Source organism: Acipenser ruthenus, chromosome 9 (assembly GCF_902713425.1).
Source record: "Acipenser ruthenus chromosome 9, fAciRut3.2 maternal haplotype, whole genome shotgun sequence".
In the NCBI taxonomy this organism is placed as follows: Eukaryota; Metazoa; Chordata; class Actinopteri; order Acipenseriformes; family Acipenseridae; genus Acipenser; species Acipenser ruthenus.
Window position 1 is genome coordinate 40,312,247 of NC_081197.1, and position 12,260 is coordinate 40,324,506.

The following is a 12,260-nucleotide window of genomic DNA, read 5'->3' on the forward strand; positions in this document are numbered from 1 at the left end:
GGGCCTTTACTTATGACCTGCAAAAACTTAAATCTTGTTAGCTGGGCTCCCATCTCTACATTCCCATTCCCATCATTAGTGGGAAGACTTCAAATTAATTAAACTGTTTCTATCAAAGAGTCAGACATCTCGGCCGCATATACCTTTCACTCAAAAAAGGTGCTTGCACCCTGTACAAGGGAAGATGGGTTTTAGGGTCACTCCATGACAACACAATCCCACAACGATTGTGGAATAGTTCCATTTAAAGAAATACATAGACAATCACATTTACAGTTCAGGAAGATTGTTCAGGAGTTTCCCTGCACAGGTGCAAGCTGGATTACACTGTAGCAAAGGTGCTTCTCGTTGCCACAGCAGATGTTGAAAACGGCGAATAAAATATTTTTCACCTCAGATCAGGTTTCTCCTCTTTTTTGCAAACATGCTTCAAGCACATGAAGCCTACACAGGATCTGATCACTGGATACACGTTTATTGATTCTTTTCTTGGGTGCAGTGGGCAAAGGCCTACATTTCTTCATACATTGTCAACAACAAAAAAAGACGCTATGAAGTTTTGTATTACACTGGAAATAACTAGATAAACCATTAGCTGACCAAAAAGCTATCAGCATAGACAGCACATTGGAACTAGAACAAATCATCTTCTATAGTGATTGCCTGGTACTGCAGTGGTATGTAGCATCGAAATGGAATGGATTAGCAGTGCTTATTGGTCCATGCTATTGTATTACCATTGGCTCAAAGGCTCTTACCATTGATGCTGCCCTTATTCCCCCATAGAACTGCCATTGAAGTTGGTCAGCATAGCACAGGAAGGACCTACCTCATTGGTCATGGTTTTAATTTTCACAAGAAACTTCACACAGAACCTGAGAAGCACAAGCAGCATAGCTAAAGCGATGATGTACAGAGTCCACTCCTGCACGAGTTCCATTCGTTTCCTCTTATACTGCTTCAGTGGGTATGGTAAACTAGACTCCAGATTGAATCCAGTCATGACTTCCTCTGGAAAAAATTCAAATCCCACTCGGGTCCAGGCTGGAGGAGAGGGTTGAACAGGGAGATCCATTGTAGTTGTGTAGGAAAAATATTGATGTATTTCGAAATCCAAGTCAGAAAACAATAACATTCAATTTTACCCATGTAATTATGTCATATGTAGCACTATTACAATATATTATGAGCTGGGCCTATGTCATAAAGGGGACAATCCAAAGAGTACACTTCTAGTTAAATATGTATTTAGGGCTAAAAATAAATTCAAGTAACTTGAAAAAAAAAAACATTCAATACAGAGCAATAAAACTTGTCAGATGGAGGCACCAAGATGACCAAAAACATTGGAGCTGATTATCAACGCTTTTTACTTAAAAGTGTAATTTTTTTCAAAAGACAAAAAAACAACCTAACTTACTTAAACTGTTTTAAATTAAATACCCGGTGTGTTTATTTCTAGTTTTGGTATTTTAACAGGTGTATTAAAAAAATGAAACTTTTTTTTTTTTTTTTAAACGATTGCAAAAATGTTTATTTCAGGACATTTCGGACAAAAGCCCTTCTTCAGCTGTAAATATGTAGATAAAAGTAAACAGTGCAGTAAACTTCAAGAATTCTGTGGATGATGTCATGATTAAGTCAGAATAGAATGTTCATTCCAAAGAGGTTTCAAAGTTCTTGCATTTAAATGGTTAATGGATGTTAAATTATAATTTAGTGCCTCTGATCTCTGATTGGATGTTAATGTATTTACAGGTAGTGCATCGTGGTCTATTGGAAGTGTGCCTTTTTAAAGTTCCCCAGAAGGACGGATCTCACTGTGGACTACATATTGTCTTGCATCTTGTCTCTTCTATACAGTATCAGCCCCATTCAATTGATCTTGCTTAATATTACTACTGTTGAGTTTTTACATGCCTGATGATATGACAGCAGGGCAGCGATCCTGCCCTCAAGTGGTGCTGTTCTAGATTGTGTTGTATGCATTGTGGAGTACATTGTGTTTGAATGCTAACCAAAGTTTTAAAATAATTTCTTACATGTTATTAGCTTTACTGACAATACTAATGACTCCTATATACATTGTAGGTCAAACTCACTCCAATTGTCTTGACTACAATCTGAACATATGACTGCCTTCAAACGTACCAGGATGCAGTAGTAAAACAAAATGGAAGTCAGGAATCAAAAGTTTTATAGCATAGTAATAATAATAATAATCTTTATAAAGTTAATAAAAGATAAGCAAATGTACTATGTACGATTGGTTGGTGCTCCTTTAATATGTATCTGGCATTTTACATCTTTAACTTTAGACACCCAGTCATAAAATATGCAGTAGTAATAACATTTTGTATTATTATTATTATTATTATTTATTTCTTAGCAGACGCCCTTATCCAGGGCGACTTACAATTGTTACAAGATATCACATTATTGTTTACATACAATTACCCATTTATACAGTTGGGTTTTTACTGGAGCAATCTAGGTAAAGTACCTTGCTCAAGGGTACAACAGCAGTGTCCTCTACCAGGGATTGAACCCACAATCCTCCGGTCAAGAGTCCAGAGCCCAACCACTACTCCACACTGCTGTAATAAATAAAATATTTTTTAACCTACCGTAGTTGTTACGGGAACACACATTTTATGAAACTACAGCAAAAACAATGGTTTAAGTAGAATCAATTGGTTTCTAACAGGCTTTATAACATGTATACTGTTTTTTTTTTCCTTGGGAGGAACATTTTGCACTGGTTCAAACAGAACACAAAAAGAACACAGTTGTCCAAGTGGAGACCTGCCAAAAACAAGCTGCTGCTCCTTCTGTTGTGTTCAGAAGCAGGGGTTACTGATCTGTCAAGGACAACTGTGAAAACATTGAGGCATTTCACGGTTCACCTTGCCTCCATACAAACCGCTTTAAAATGCTTAAGGTTATGTGGCTTCTATTAGAAATTTATGGTGACTCTTTAGTCCTTCTTGTATTTAAACTAATAAGACAGTACTGTCGACTGCTGTGCAGGTTTCCCGGCATTGATGTTAACGATACTCAGAAAACCTGCAGGATTGTGGCTCTCCAGGACCAGGGTTGTCCACCCCTGGCACAGACGTTCACTCATTACAGGTTTTAATGCAAGCCTGATTAGCCACAGTGCCTATGTAACAAAGTCAGATGTCTTATTAAACTAGTAAAACCAGAAATTGATTACACTGCTATGCAATAGGAGTGATGCACAAAGAAGTTGTGCTTTTCACAAGAGAACAACTTTCAAATTAACTTGAACTGTGTGATCCATTTTTTTGATTACTTTTTAGTTCAAATTGGTGTTGTCAGTTCTGCTAGGAGCAGGTCAGTCAAATGACAATGTTTACCATCCACTGAGGAATCCCCAGGAAAGTCTTTGCTTGGCTGTAACAATATGTTCAAAAAGAAAGTAAGTAGAAAGTATAAAATAATTCACATTTTCCAGAAACTTTTTTTTTTTCTCAGCTCTCAGTAAGCAAAACCTTTTTATGACAGTGTTGCTAACCAATCCGGAAGAGGTGAAGGTATGCTCGCCTTACTAAAGAGCCACAGATGGAACTCTACTTGCAGCAGTAGGAAGTCAGTCTGGCTTGCAGTTGCACTTCTTATTTTTTTGAAGACTGCTCTTTGTCCATTTTGGAATAGGTGGCATTAATAGGAAGTCCATTTTTCTCATTCTTTTTCAGCTAATGGCAGATCTTAAGTTCTTCAATGTTTCTAGGGAAGACTCCAAGATTCCACGTTCCTCTCTCCTCAGAGATTCCACTAAGTCCAGGTAATCTTTGAATTCATCTAGTTTGTTACACCTTCTATGGGAAATCTGAAAAGAAAAATATATATTTCACTAGCCGTTAAAAGGACTGGTGCACACCTCAAATTCATCACAACAATTTGGCACCTCTGCTTAAGGAGGCCCAGGACTTTAAATGGCAGGGATTGAAATTAGCTGGAATACTGTATCCAGTGCCACTATCTTTCAGTAGGACTAAATTAACCAAACAATTAAGACAGACAAATGAAAATAAAAAAAGAATAAAATCACAGTTTTTGAGCAGGTGTTGAAATAGCTGCCAATACATTTTTTTTTCATAATTGTGTCTCCTATAATATTTGCGTTTATGGGACAAATGTCATAATAAATTATCGGCCCCAGAACCCTACAAGTCATAGAGAGTTAATAACATACCTTCTGCATGGCCTTGTTATTGTCATCCATTAAATGACAGCACAAACGCTCAGCCAGGTTCAGGCTCATCTTCTCGTTTTCACTCGAGACTGAAGCCCCAAGGAGCACCTTCTTCCAGCAGGAACTACAGGGAACATGCAGGAGACCATGAAGACACTTCCAGAGGAAATATTAAAGCCTGACAGAACAGTATCGCCTTTACTAACTTTGAATGCGTGCCATAGGTTTTAGAAGCTGATACTTACAACTCGTTTGGTCCGAGGCACAGCAATTTAAGAGTAGTTAGTAACCTCCACGAAGGTCCGTCCAATCCAAAAGTCAGGTTTCTACAACACAGAAATGGGGTTTCTGCATAAATGTTCAGTTTCACAATACAAAATAATTCAGTCACTCGCATTCCTCACTCCTTAGAAGATATTTACAAAACAGCCATGGAGATGTTAACTGGCACACCCAGTCCCAATTTATAGGTGTAGAGGAACTGAACACTAGCTTGAGTCTTAGCCAGGACAGAAGAAATTTTGCCAGGAAGGGGTTTCATTGACCTGTAAAGGGAACGAGGTGTCGATCTGATCAATCTATACCCCCCTGATAAACCACAGCTTATGTGAGCCTTATAAACACTAAAAATAAGTCATTGGTTGAATCTCCAGTGATGTAAAATCCAGCTGTCAAATCAACCACTTAGTCAGGTCACAGGGTTAAAAACCCTAGCTCTCCTCTGAGAGCTAGGGTTTTCTGAAGAATCTCTGAAGAAAATGATCTTCCTTACGGTGGCCCTAAGGTCGATCAGTCATAAATATATTGATGATAACTGCACAGTTATTATAAATCACAGCCACCCATTCTTGGTGAAACGGATGCCTGGGTTTCCTTTCTTCCACCCATGACTATAAATACTTCCTCTTTAGACATGAATACATACTAAATGAAACTAGCACAATTATTAAAATTAGTCATTATAAAGTTTCTTCCAGTATTTCTACTGTACATTCTTTACAGACAGATGCTTAGGAAATCTAACAGCATGTTTCAATTGTACTGTACTATCCGATAGTGAGCTATCGAGAGTGAATATTTGCCATTGCCAAATGCTGGCTGTTTAAGCATTTTGTCACTTTACAACTTTGTAATAAAACAAAAACAGAAATACATTCTTCTTACACTTTACTCACTCTAAAAAGTTGTTCTCCATTAGGAAAGAAAGCTTTTGAGCTGTTTGCTTGTCCTCTTTTAAAAGACAGGACTGTAGGACATCTAAAAAGAAAAAAGAAATGCATACCAACAATCTCTAACAATGCCGACTGGATATTGTAATGAGGTCTGTAGATCCCTCCAATATAAAAAGTAATACTGTTACATTTAAGAGTGCATTTTCCCCTTAATGGAATCTGAAGGGATGGGGGTGGGGGGGGGGGACAGAATGCATGTCCTGCACAGACAACTCTCAGTGAGACAAGTTGACACACCTACAGGACCTTTTTGTTTAATTTCAAATGTACGACTTCATCCTCTTACCTTGGTCGATGTAAACAACGCTATGAGGGTTGCCTCCAGCGATGAACCCATACTCCAGAAGCAGTCTCTGGTTATCGTGTGGTCCATAGCAGATAAACACCTGCTCATATCTCCTGCAGTCTCTGCCTGTTCTGATCTCATAGCACTGGCTCTTCTCATTAAAAGCAGCTGTCACCTGCCACAGAATGTGAATGTTAACAGACTATACTGATTCCCAAAAGTTCAGTACATCATATCATAAAGTGAAATCTCTTGCACAGATAACTGACAAATGGCAAAAACAGGAGGTATAGCATCTTACACAAAAGATGTCCTAACTTTATGGTGACTTTTGGAAATGTTCTCAAATAAAACAAAAGTATATAAACAATACAGTAGTAATTTAGCACTGGTAACACAAAGTTCTGAAATTGTATTTAAGTGCAGTCTAAATGGCTGTTCATGCATCATGGCCATAAACTACTGTTGCTATGCAACATAGCAAGTTGGCAACATATCATCAAGGGAGCATATCTCAAGTGATTGCAGTGTGCATGAACTTCACAGACATCTGAGGACTTTCACAGGAGACTCTTAAAGATATATATATATATATATTATATATATATATATATATATATATATATATATTTGTTTTTTTGTTGGTTTGCTTTTTTGTTTATAGGACTTGACCTAATACTGTAGCTGGGCTTGTTTAGAACAGGCTTGTTTTTTTGTGTATGCACTAAACCAATAAACCATTTTGGAATTGCTGCATAAAGTTAAAAATAGGGATGTCACAGTATACCAGTTTTATGGTAAACCGCGGTATAAACTGCCACGGTTTTGAAACCGCAACTATTTTTCTATACCATGATTACAGGGTTCACACGGTTTAAGGTGATATGGGCACTTTTTTTTTATTCACCGTTTGTCCATCGGTGAGCCACTGTGTTCATTAGAACTAACGAACGAACACAGACATCTCAAGTTCTGAAAACTGCCATGCATGAGATTGTCCTAGTAGGCTATTAAATAAGTGACGTCATATTTAATATAAACCGCCCTAGTAAACAATGATCGTTAGAAAAAGTGATTGTCAGTAAATGAAACACAAATACTTGAAAATATCAGCAAGAACAAGGCACTGCAACTTTTCATCACTGCCTTCCTATTAATTTACCAAACCAAAGAAGTAACAGCAGCTATTATCTATCGTATCGGTCAAGAGAAACGCAGTAAACACACACCAATGCAGCATCTTAACTAAGTCTAAGCTGCTACAGGCATTTGTATTATTTTTATTTTAAACGGTATTGTAAAGATGTTGCCGTCTCCTCGAGTTGACAGTGTTGTAAGGATTTTGGTTTTATGTATTCAAAAATTAATACCATCTTATTCCCATATTTAAAAACAAAACATCGTCCAGATGCCGCTTAACTTTGCAACGGTGTATCATGAAGTCCAAAAAAAAAAAAAAAATTATTTGCAGGCGCTGTCTTCTCATCATTAAGTTTTGCACTCTGCTGAGAGATCAGCTGGTGGGCACTTCATGTCCTAAAACGCACTCAATTGGCTATTGCTAGATAACACTTTGCTTCTCTTAACTAATAGGATGCCGTCCAAACTGATAAAGATGAAGAGGCTATTCAGTTGAAGTGTTTCTCCACAGTAATTTGAAATACAAAAGCAGCATTATTTTGCTGAGCCTGTGTGAGCTGGAGTGAACACTACTTCCAGTCAGGTAGTGCCTGATAGAACTGTAGTACCAGTGTGTTGTATTTGTTTTAAAACTTTAAAGTTATTTTTCTTCTTAAAAAATAACTTGACTTGAGTGTATTTCTTTAAATAGCCATTTAAAAACAGATTACAAAAAAAAAGACATTGTACCGCGGTACGATGATAACCGTGGTATATTTTTTGACGGTTACTATACCGTCAGAATTTGATACCGTAACATCCCTAGTTACAAATACAACTTCAAGAAATCCAAAAACGTTTGGTTGATCTCCTCTTCTGGTTGAGATGCTTTGTTTCCTGATAACATTCTGACTTGGATTACTACTGTAAGTCTGGGCCTGTTATTCAAATACCTAATACTTTAACTGTGACTGTTTTCTATCTAATCTCATAGACATATGCTTCCTTCAAATCTTGAGACTGACAAAATGACCTATTTCTTCGTTAATATAATTGTGGATGTTGTTCCTTGCATAATTGTTACCTATATACCTTAGTGGTTTTAATACTATACAGTAATTGTACAGTACAGGATATTTGGGGTTACAAAGAATTCTATTAACAAGAAACAGATGTGGCAGTGAATTTTGTTTTATCAGGTATCAACTGTAAATAGTATTAAAACATGAATTTAAATAAACAAAATCCAGGGTATTACAGTTTTATAACTAAGCAGTGCAGCACGACAGGGCGTGTCGTCATAGGATATCGCCATGCCTCGGATGAGCTGTAAGGCACAATCCGAAATCGAGTGTCTTCAACCAAACCAACAAATGGTGACATCCCACAATCACACACATCCTGGGGTACCACATTGCAATTGCAATGGCATAATGGCTATGAGGCCATTTGAAATGAAAAACATCCAAAAAAAATAGGTTTGAAAAGAACCGTGACAATGTCCCGAGATATCGCCACGGCACTGACATCACATAGCCCATGAAATGAATAGGAGGACAATCCTGGCCATTGATAACATTCATTATACAAAAAAGTGTCTAGCTAATTGGCTAGATTAGGTTAATAATGCTCCAACTGTTTAAGTGCATCCTTCTTCTTACCTCCACTCCAGGACTGTGATTCAGCAGGTCTAAGTATGGAGCCAAGGCATAAACATCTGGTTCTCGTGAAAGGAACTCACTCTGAGGGTGCTTCATATACACAGTACGGGTATTAATGCTGCACCAAGCCCACCTCAGTGCATCATGGGTAAATATATCCTTCACTCTTTCCCCAAACAAGCTTTGAAGTGACAAAAAAAATGGCTGTGAGGAGATGTAAAGCTCCTGAACTGTGGATCTCTGCTCCTGGGCATTCCTGCAAAGAGGCCCAGGGAACAGGTTTAAAATACCTTCAGGAAAGTAGACAGGGCATGTGTATGTCTTTGGAAGAACATCTATGTAGGGTTTCCAAAGAGACTTATTCCCAAAATGCCTTTCCGATATCAGGAATGCACAGAGGGCCAGCAAAGGGGATACTTGAGGCTTCCATCTGTCAAAAAAGGAAAAAACATTTTTATTTTTTTAGGTTTAACAAAGTTGAGTTGCAACTATTTTTTCCCCCAAAATGAGCAAAAGTAAGAGCTTCCACTGGGGATGCTTGTTTGGGTTGAACTTGAACAACACATGATTCGTCACCACAATCCTCTGCCTACCTCTGCACCAATTGCATGAAACGTTAAATGACTGAATGCATTAACATCCCTAAAGACACCTGCCAGCACCTTGTGAAGTCTATGCCACGTCATGTCAAGGCTGTGATGAGGGTAAATCATGGCCCTACCCGATATTACAGTAATAAAGTGGACAGGAAGTGTAGGACATGGTGTACTAGTTTGTTTTACAATGAAAAAGTGTCTGTTTTTTTCTTCTGTGCAATTATAGACATGAAAAGGGTTGAATGCGAAATCATCCAATATCAATGTGTTCATTCACTGGTAGAACAAAACAATTAGGTCACAGAAAATTGTTACTGACAGTATCTCGGTTTCCATCAAGAGCAATTTTTTACCTCACTTACTGAGAGGACCCTTAACATCACTGGATAGAAAATAAACAAAAGAATGCATACAACTGTAGATTGTGCTTTTTACCTTTTAATGTATTCACCCATATAACTTCCCAGCACTGTCGATGTGGTCAGAAGACATTTAACAGGCAAAGAAATAATCAGGTTGCCAGCCTGCAAGAAAAAGAATTCTCTGGATTTGGGATTACCATGGCTGTAACTGTCATACAATTACATTTCCCCCTCCCCTTTAATGTTTAGAGCATTTTACAATATACTGTAGATATGTATCTAAAAACATTTGCTCAAAAAGCAGATGTCTCAGTTTTATCGGACAGCAGCCATAATCGAATCTAAATAAAACTAAATCTGAAGGTCATCAAGTGTTTACATAACCTGGTAAATATGCAGGCTGTATATAAAACGGTTTATAAGATGTTGAAAGGGTGGATTTATTAAAATATACAAGCATACTCACCCTGTCTTGCTTAAATAAATAAGATAATCCCTAGCTATGAAATGTTTTATTTGTATTCACTTATATATATATATATATATATATATATATATATATATATATATATATATATAACTAACCTTAAGTGACTTTGTGATCATAAGGCCTCTTCCTGTATCTGAAAAACAAAACCACAGTTCAATATTGTTTGAAGTGGATCCACACTCAACCTGCTGCATAGGTTTTTGGGAAAATTGTTTTTAAAACACCAGAAAAGAAAGTACCTGAAAAGTGAGCTGGCAGTAGGTAAAGATCCCAGAAGCCCCTTTGTTTCAGCCATCTTCTCAACTGTATATTTCCCAGCTCTTGGCTCAGGTTAACTGAAAAAAAGACAATAGGCCAATTAATGCAGTTGAAATTATTTTTGGATTTAATGAAGAATTCAGTACTGGGGAACGTCTGTATACTGTATTTGTTACCAACACAATGCTTTACATTTTGTACCACCATAATTAAAATAAAATTAGTCGATTTTCTTAATTTAAGTGGGATATGGTGAAGAAATTAGTCACTGTGTGAATATGGAGGCTCTTGTCAGTCTGTACTTATTTCCATTACATTTGTACATGATACCTAGAGATCTGTTAATCCAGTTGTGATCAAAAAGCTGGTAGGGCTCTCTTCAGCACAAGTTAGTTATTAAGAGCATCAAACAATTTTCACCATGTGAATCGTTCAAGCCACAAATTCTAGAGTCTTGATTTGGGCTGTTTAGTGAACATTTCTTAAAAATGTCTCCTTCAAAAAGTTGCTTCTTGAGTTGCAAGAAAAAGTTATTACATTTCACACTACGTACTAAGGAACCGACACTTGATAAATAATGTCCTAATCAAGATGCATTGTAATTGGAAGCGGTTCTACGTGCATCTGCACTGCTGTGTGATGTCATAGCCCTGTTCACCAGAAACTGATCGAGTGTACTTTACCTCCATGTACAGAGGACAGTATCTGGTTTTGTTTCCTCCTTCTGCTTCGGCCAGCTCTCCCATATCTTTTCCTCATTCTCTGTCCAGGCTAAATAGAGCAAGTAAGGTACATTTCCCTCGCAGCTGTAAATACAAATGACAAATAAAACGTTTGTTGATGTTTATCTAATGCTGCGCCCACGTGCTTTCTTCCACGTGCTCTGCAATGGTATTTTATCCCCTTCAGTCACTAAACATAATTTCCTAACTATATCTATTTTATAATGTGTAAGGTTTTCTTCAAAGTTTTGGCAGTGCAACTTCATACAGTTCACACTGAACATTTTAAAATTTCTAAAAAATAAAATAAAAAAAATCGTAACCGAAGACGATATACCAAGACACTCACCAAAATATATTCCACACATACCAAGATACTCAACACCGCCTACTTCCGTCACGTTGCGCGCAAGCGGTTATGGGATATAAAGAGAGCTCGGGAGAATTTTTTCTATTGTGAGTCAATGGAGTCGTGCTAAATTTTGCTGATTTTGGCAATGTTAAAACAAGCATCAGATTTTTTAAGTGAATTTCACTTTTGAGCAATGTCTCTTGAAGAAAACAATAACATTGACAAATTATGACAGCAAGTAATTCTTATGAAAAATGCTATTTTCTGAGCACTGGCCCATACTGTGGCGCATGCGCAGAAATACAGAGCAGCATCGCCTGTTATCGCATATGCAGTTACACTGTTGCAATTTTCGTAAGTTTTACCAAATAAGCACAAGCATCGAAATAAATGCTGGTGAAATCATTATTTTATTGCATTACAAATAACAAAACAAAAAGACACATATACATTTAATATTTGGGTAACATGGGGAATAATTAACATTACAAATGTTAACAGTACATAAAGCTAGGACAAAGCTAGGGCTGCCACCTCATGACCTCAGAAATAAGGAACAGACCCTAACGCAACGCCACGCAACACCCGTGCCCCGCCCCCCACCACATTTTTATATTTTTACTCTCACAAATACAGTAGACCTCTTAAAACATAATTATTAGTTAATGTATTTTAATATATTTTGACAAATGAAAGCATCATAGGCTTTTTACGTTTTCTATTGGCCAAAAACATCTATTAGATATAACGTTAGTTCCAGGGCACTTTTGTAGATGGCAATTCAAACAAATGTCAGGATTTCACACACATTCAATACAAACAAATATCAATAAAAAAACCTAGAACTATGTGGAATTACAAGTTCCCTTTAAAATAAATATACGTTGTATGTATGTGACGATGACAACCGTGAGTTTACAGTAGCATAAGATCTGTGTTCATGCTCGCTTACTACAAAATAAA

The 12,260-nt window shown here is 37.2% G+C and overlaps 1 protein-coding gene across 2 annotated transcripts; it reads right to left on the reverse strand.

Annotated features, from left to right (window-relative positions):
- Nucleotides 1-2,352: 2,352 nt before the first annotated feature.
- On the reverse strand, nucleotides 2,353-11,361 carry setd4 (SET domain containing 4). Of its 2 annotated transcripts, XM_034008494.3 has the most exons (11): nucleotides 11,295-11,361; nucleotides 10,907-11,029; nucleotides 10,205-10,300; nucleotides 10,061-10,098; nucleotides 9,549-9,637; nucleotides 8,518-8,947; nucleotides 5,738-5,912; nucleotides 5,395-5,476; nucleotides 4,465-4,545; nucleotides 4,220-4,343; nucleotides 2,353-3,853 (listed from the first exon to the last, which is right to left on the reverse strand). In XM_034008494.3, exons 2-11 carry the CDS (start codon nucleotides 10,980-10,982, stop codon nucleotides 3,716-3,718), a joined length of 1,329 nt encoding a protein of 442 aa, XP_033864385.2. In that variant the 5' UTR covers nucleotides 10,983-11,029; nucleotides 11,295-11,361; the 3' UTR covers nucleotides 2,353-3,715. The 2 variants fall into 2 exon arrangements, with proteins under 2 accessions (XP_033864385.2, XP_058885966.1); XM_059029983.1 differs by lacking the exon at nucleotides 11,295-11,361 and having other exon boundaries at nucleotides 10,907-11,267.
- Between the last annotated feature and the right edge of the window lie 899 nt (nucleotides 11,362-12,260).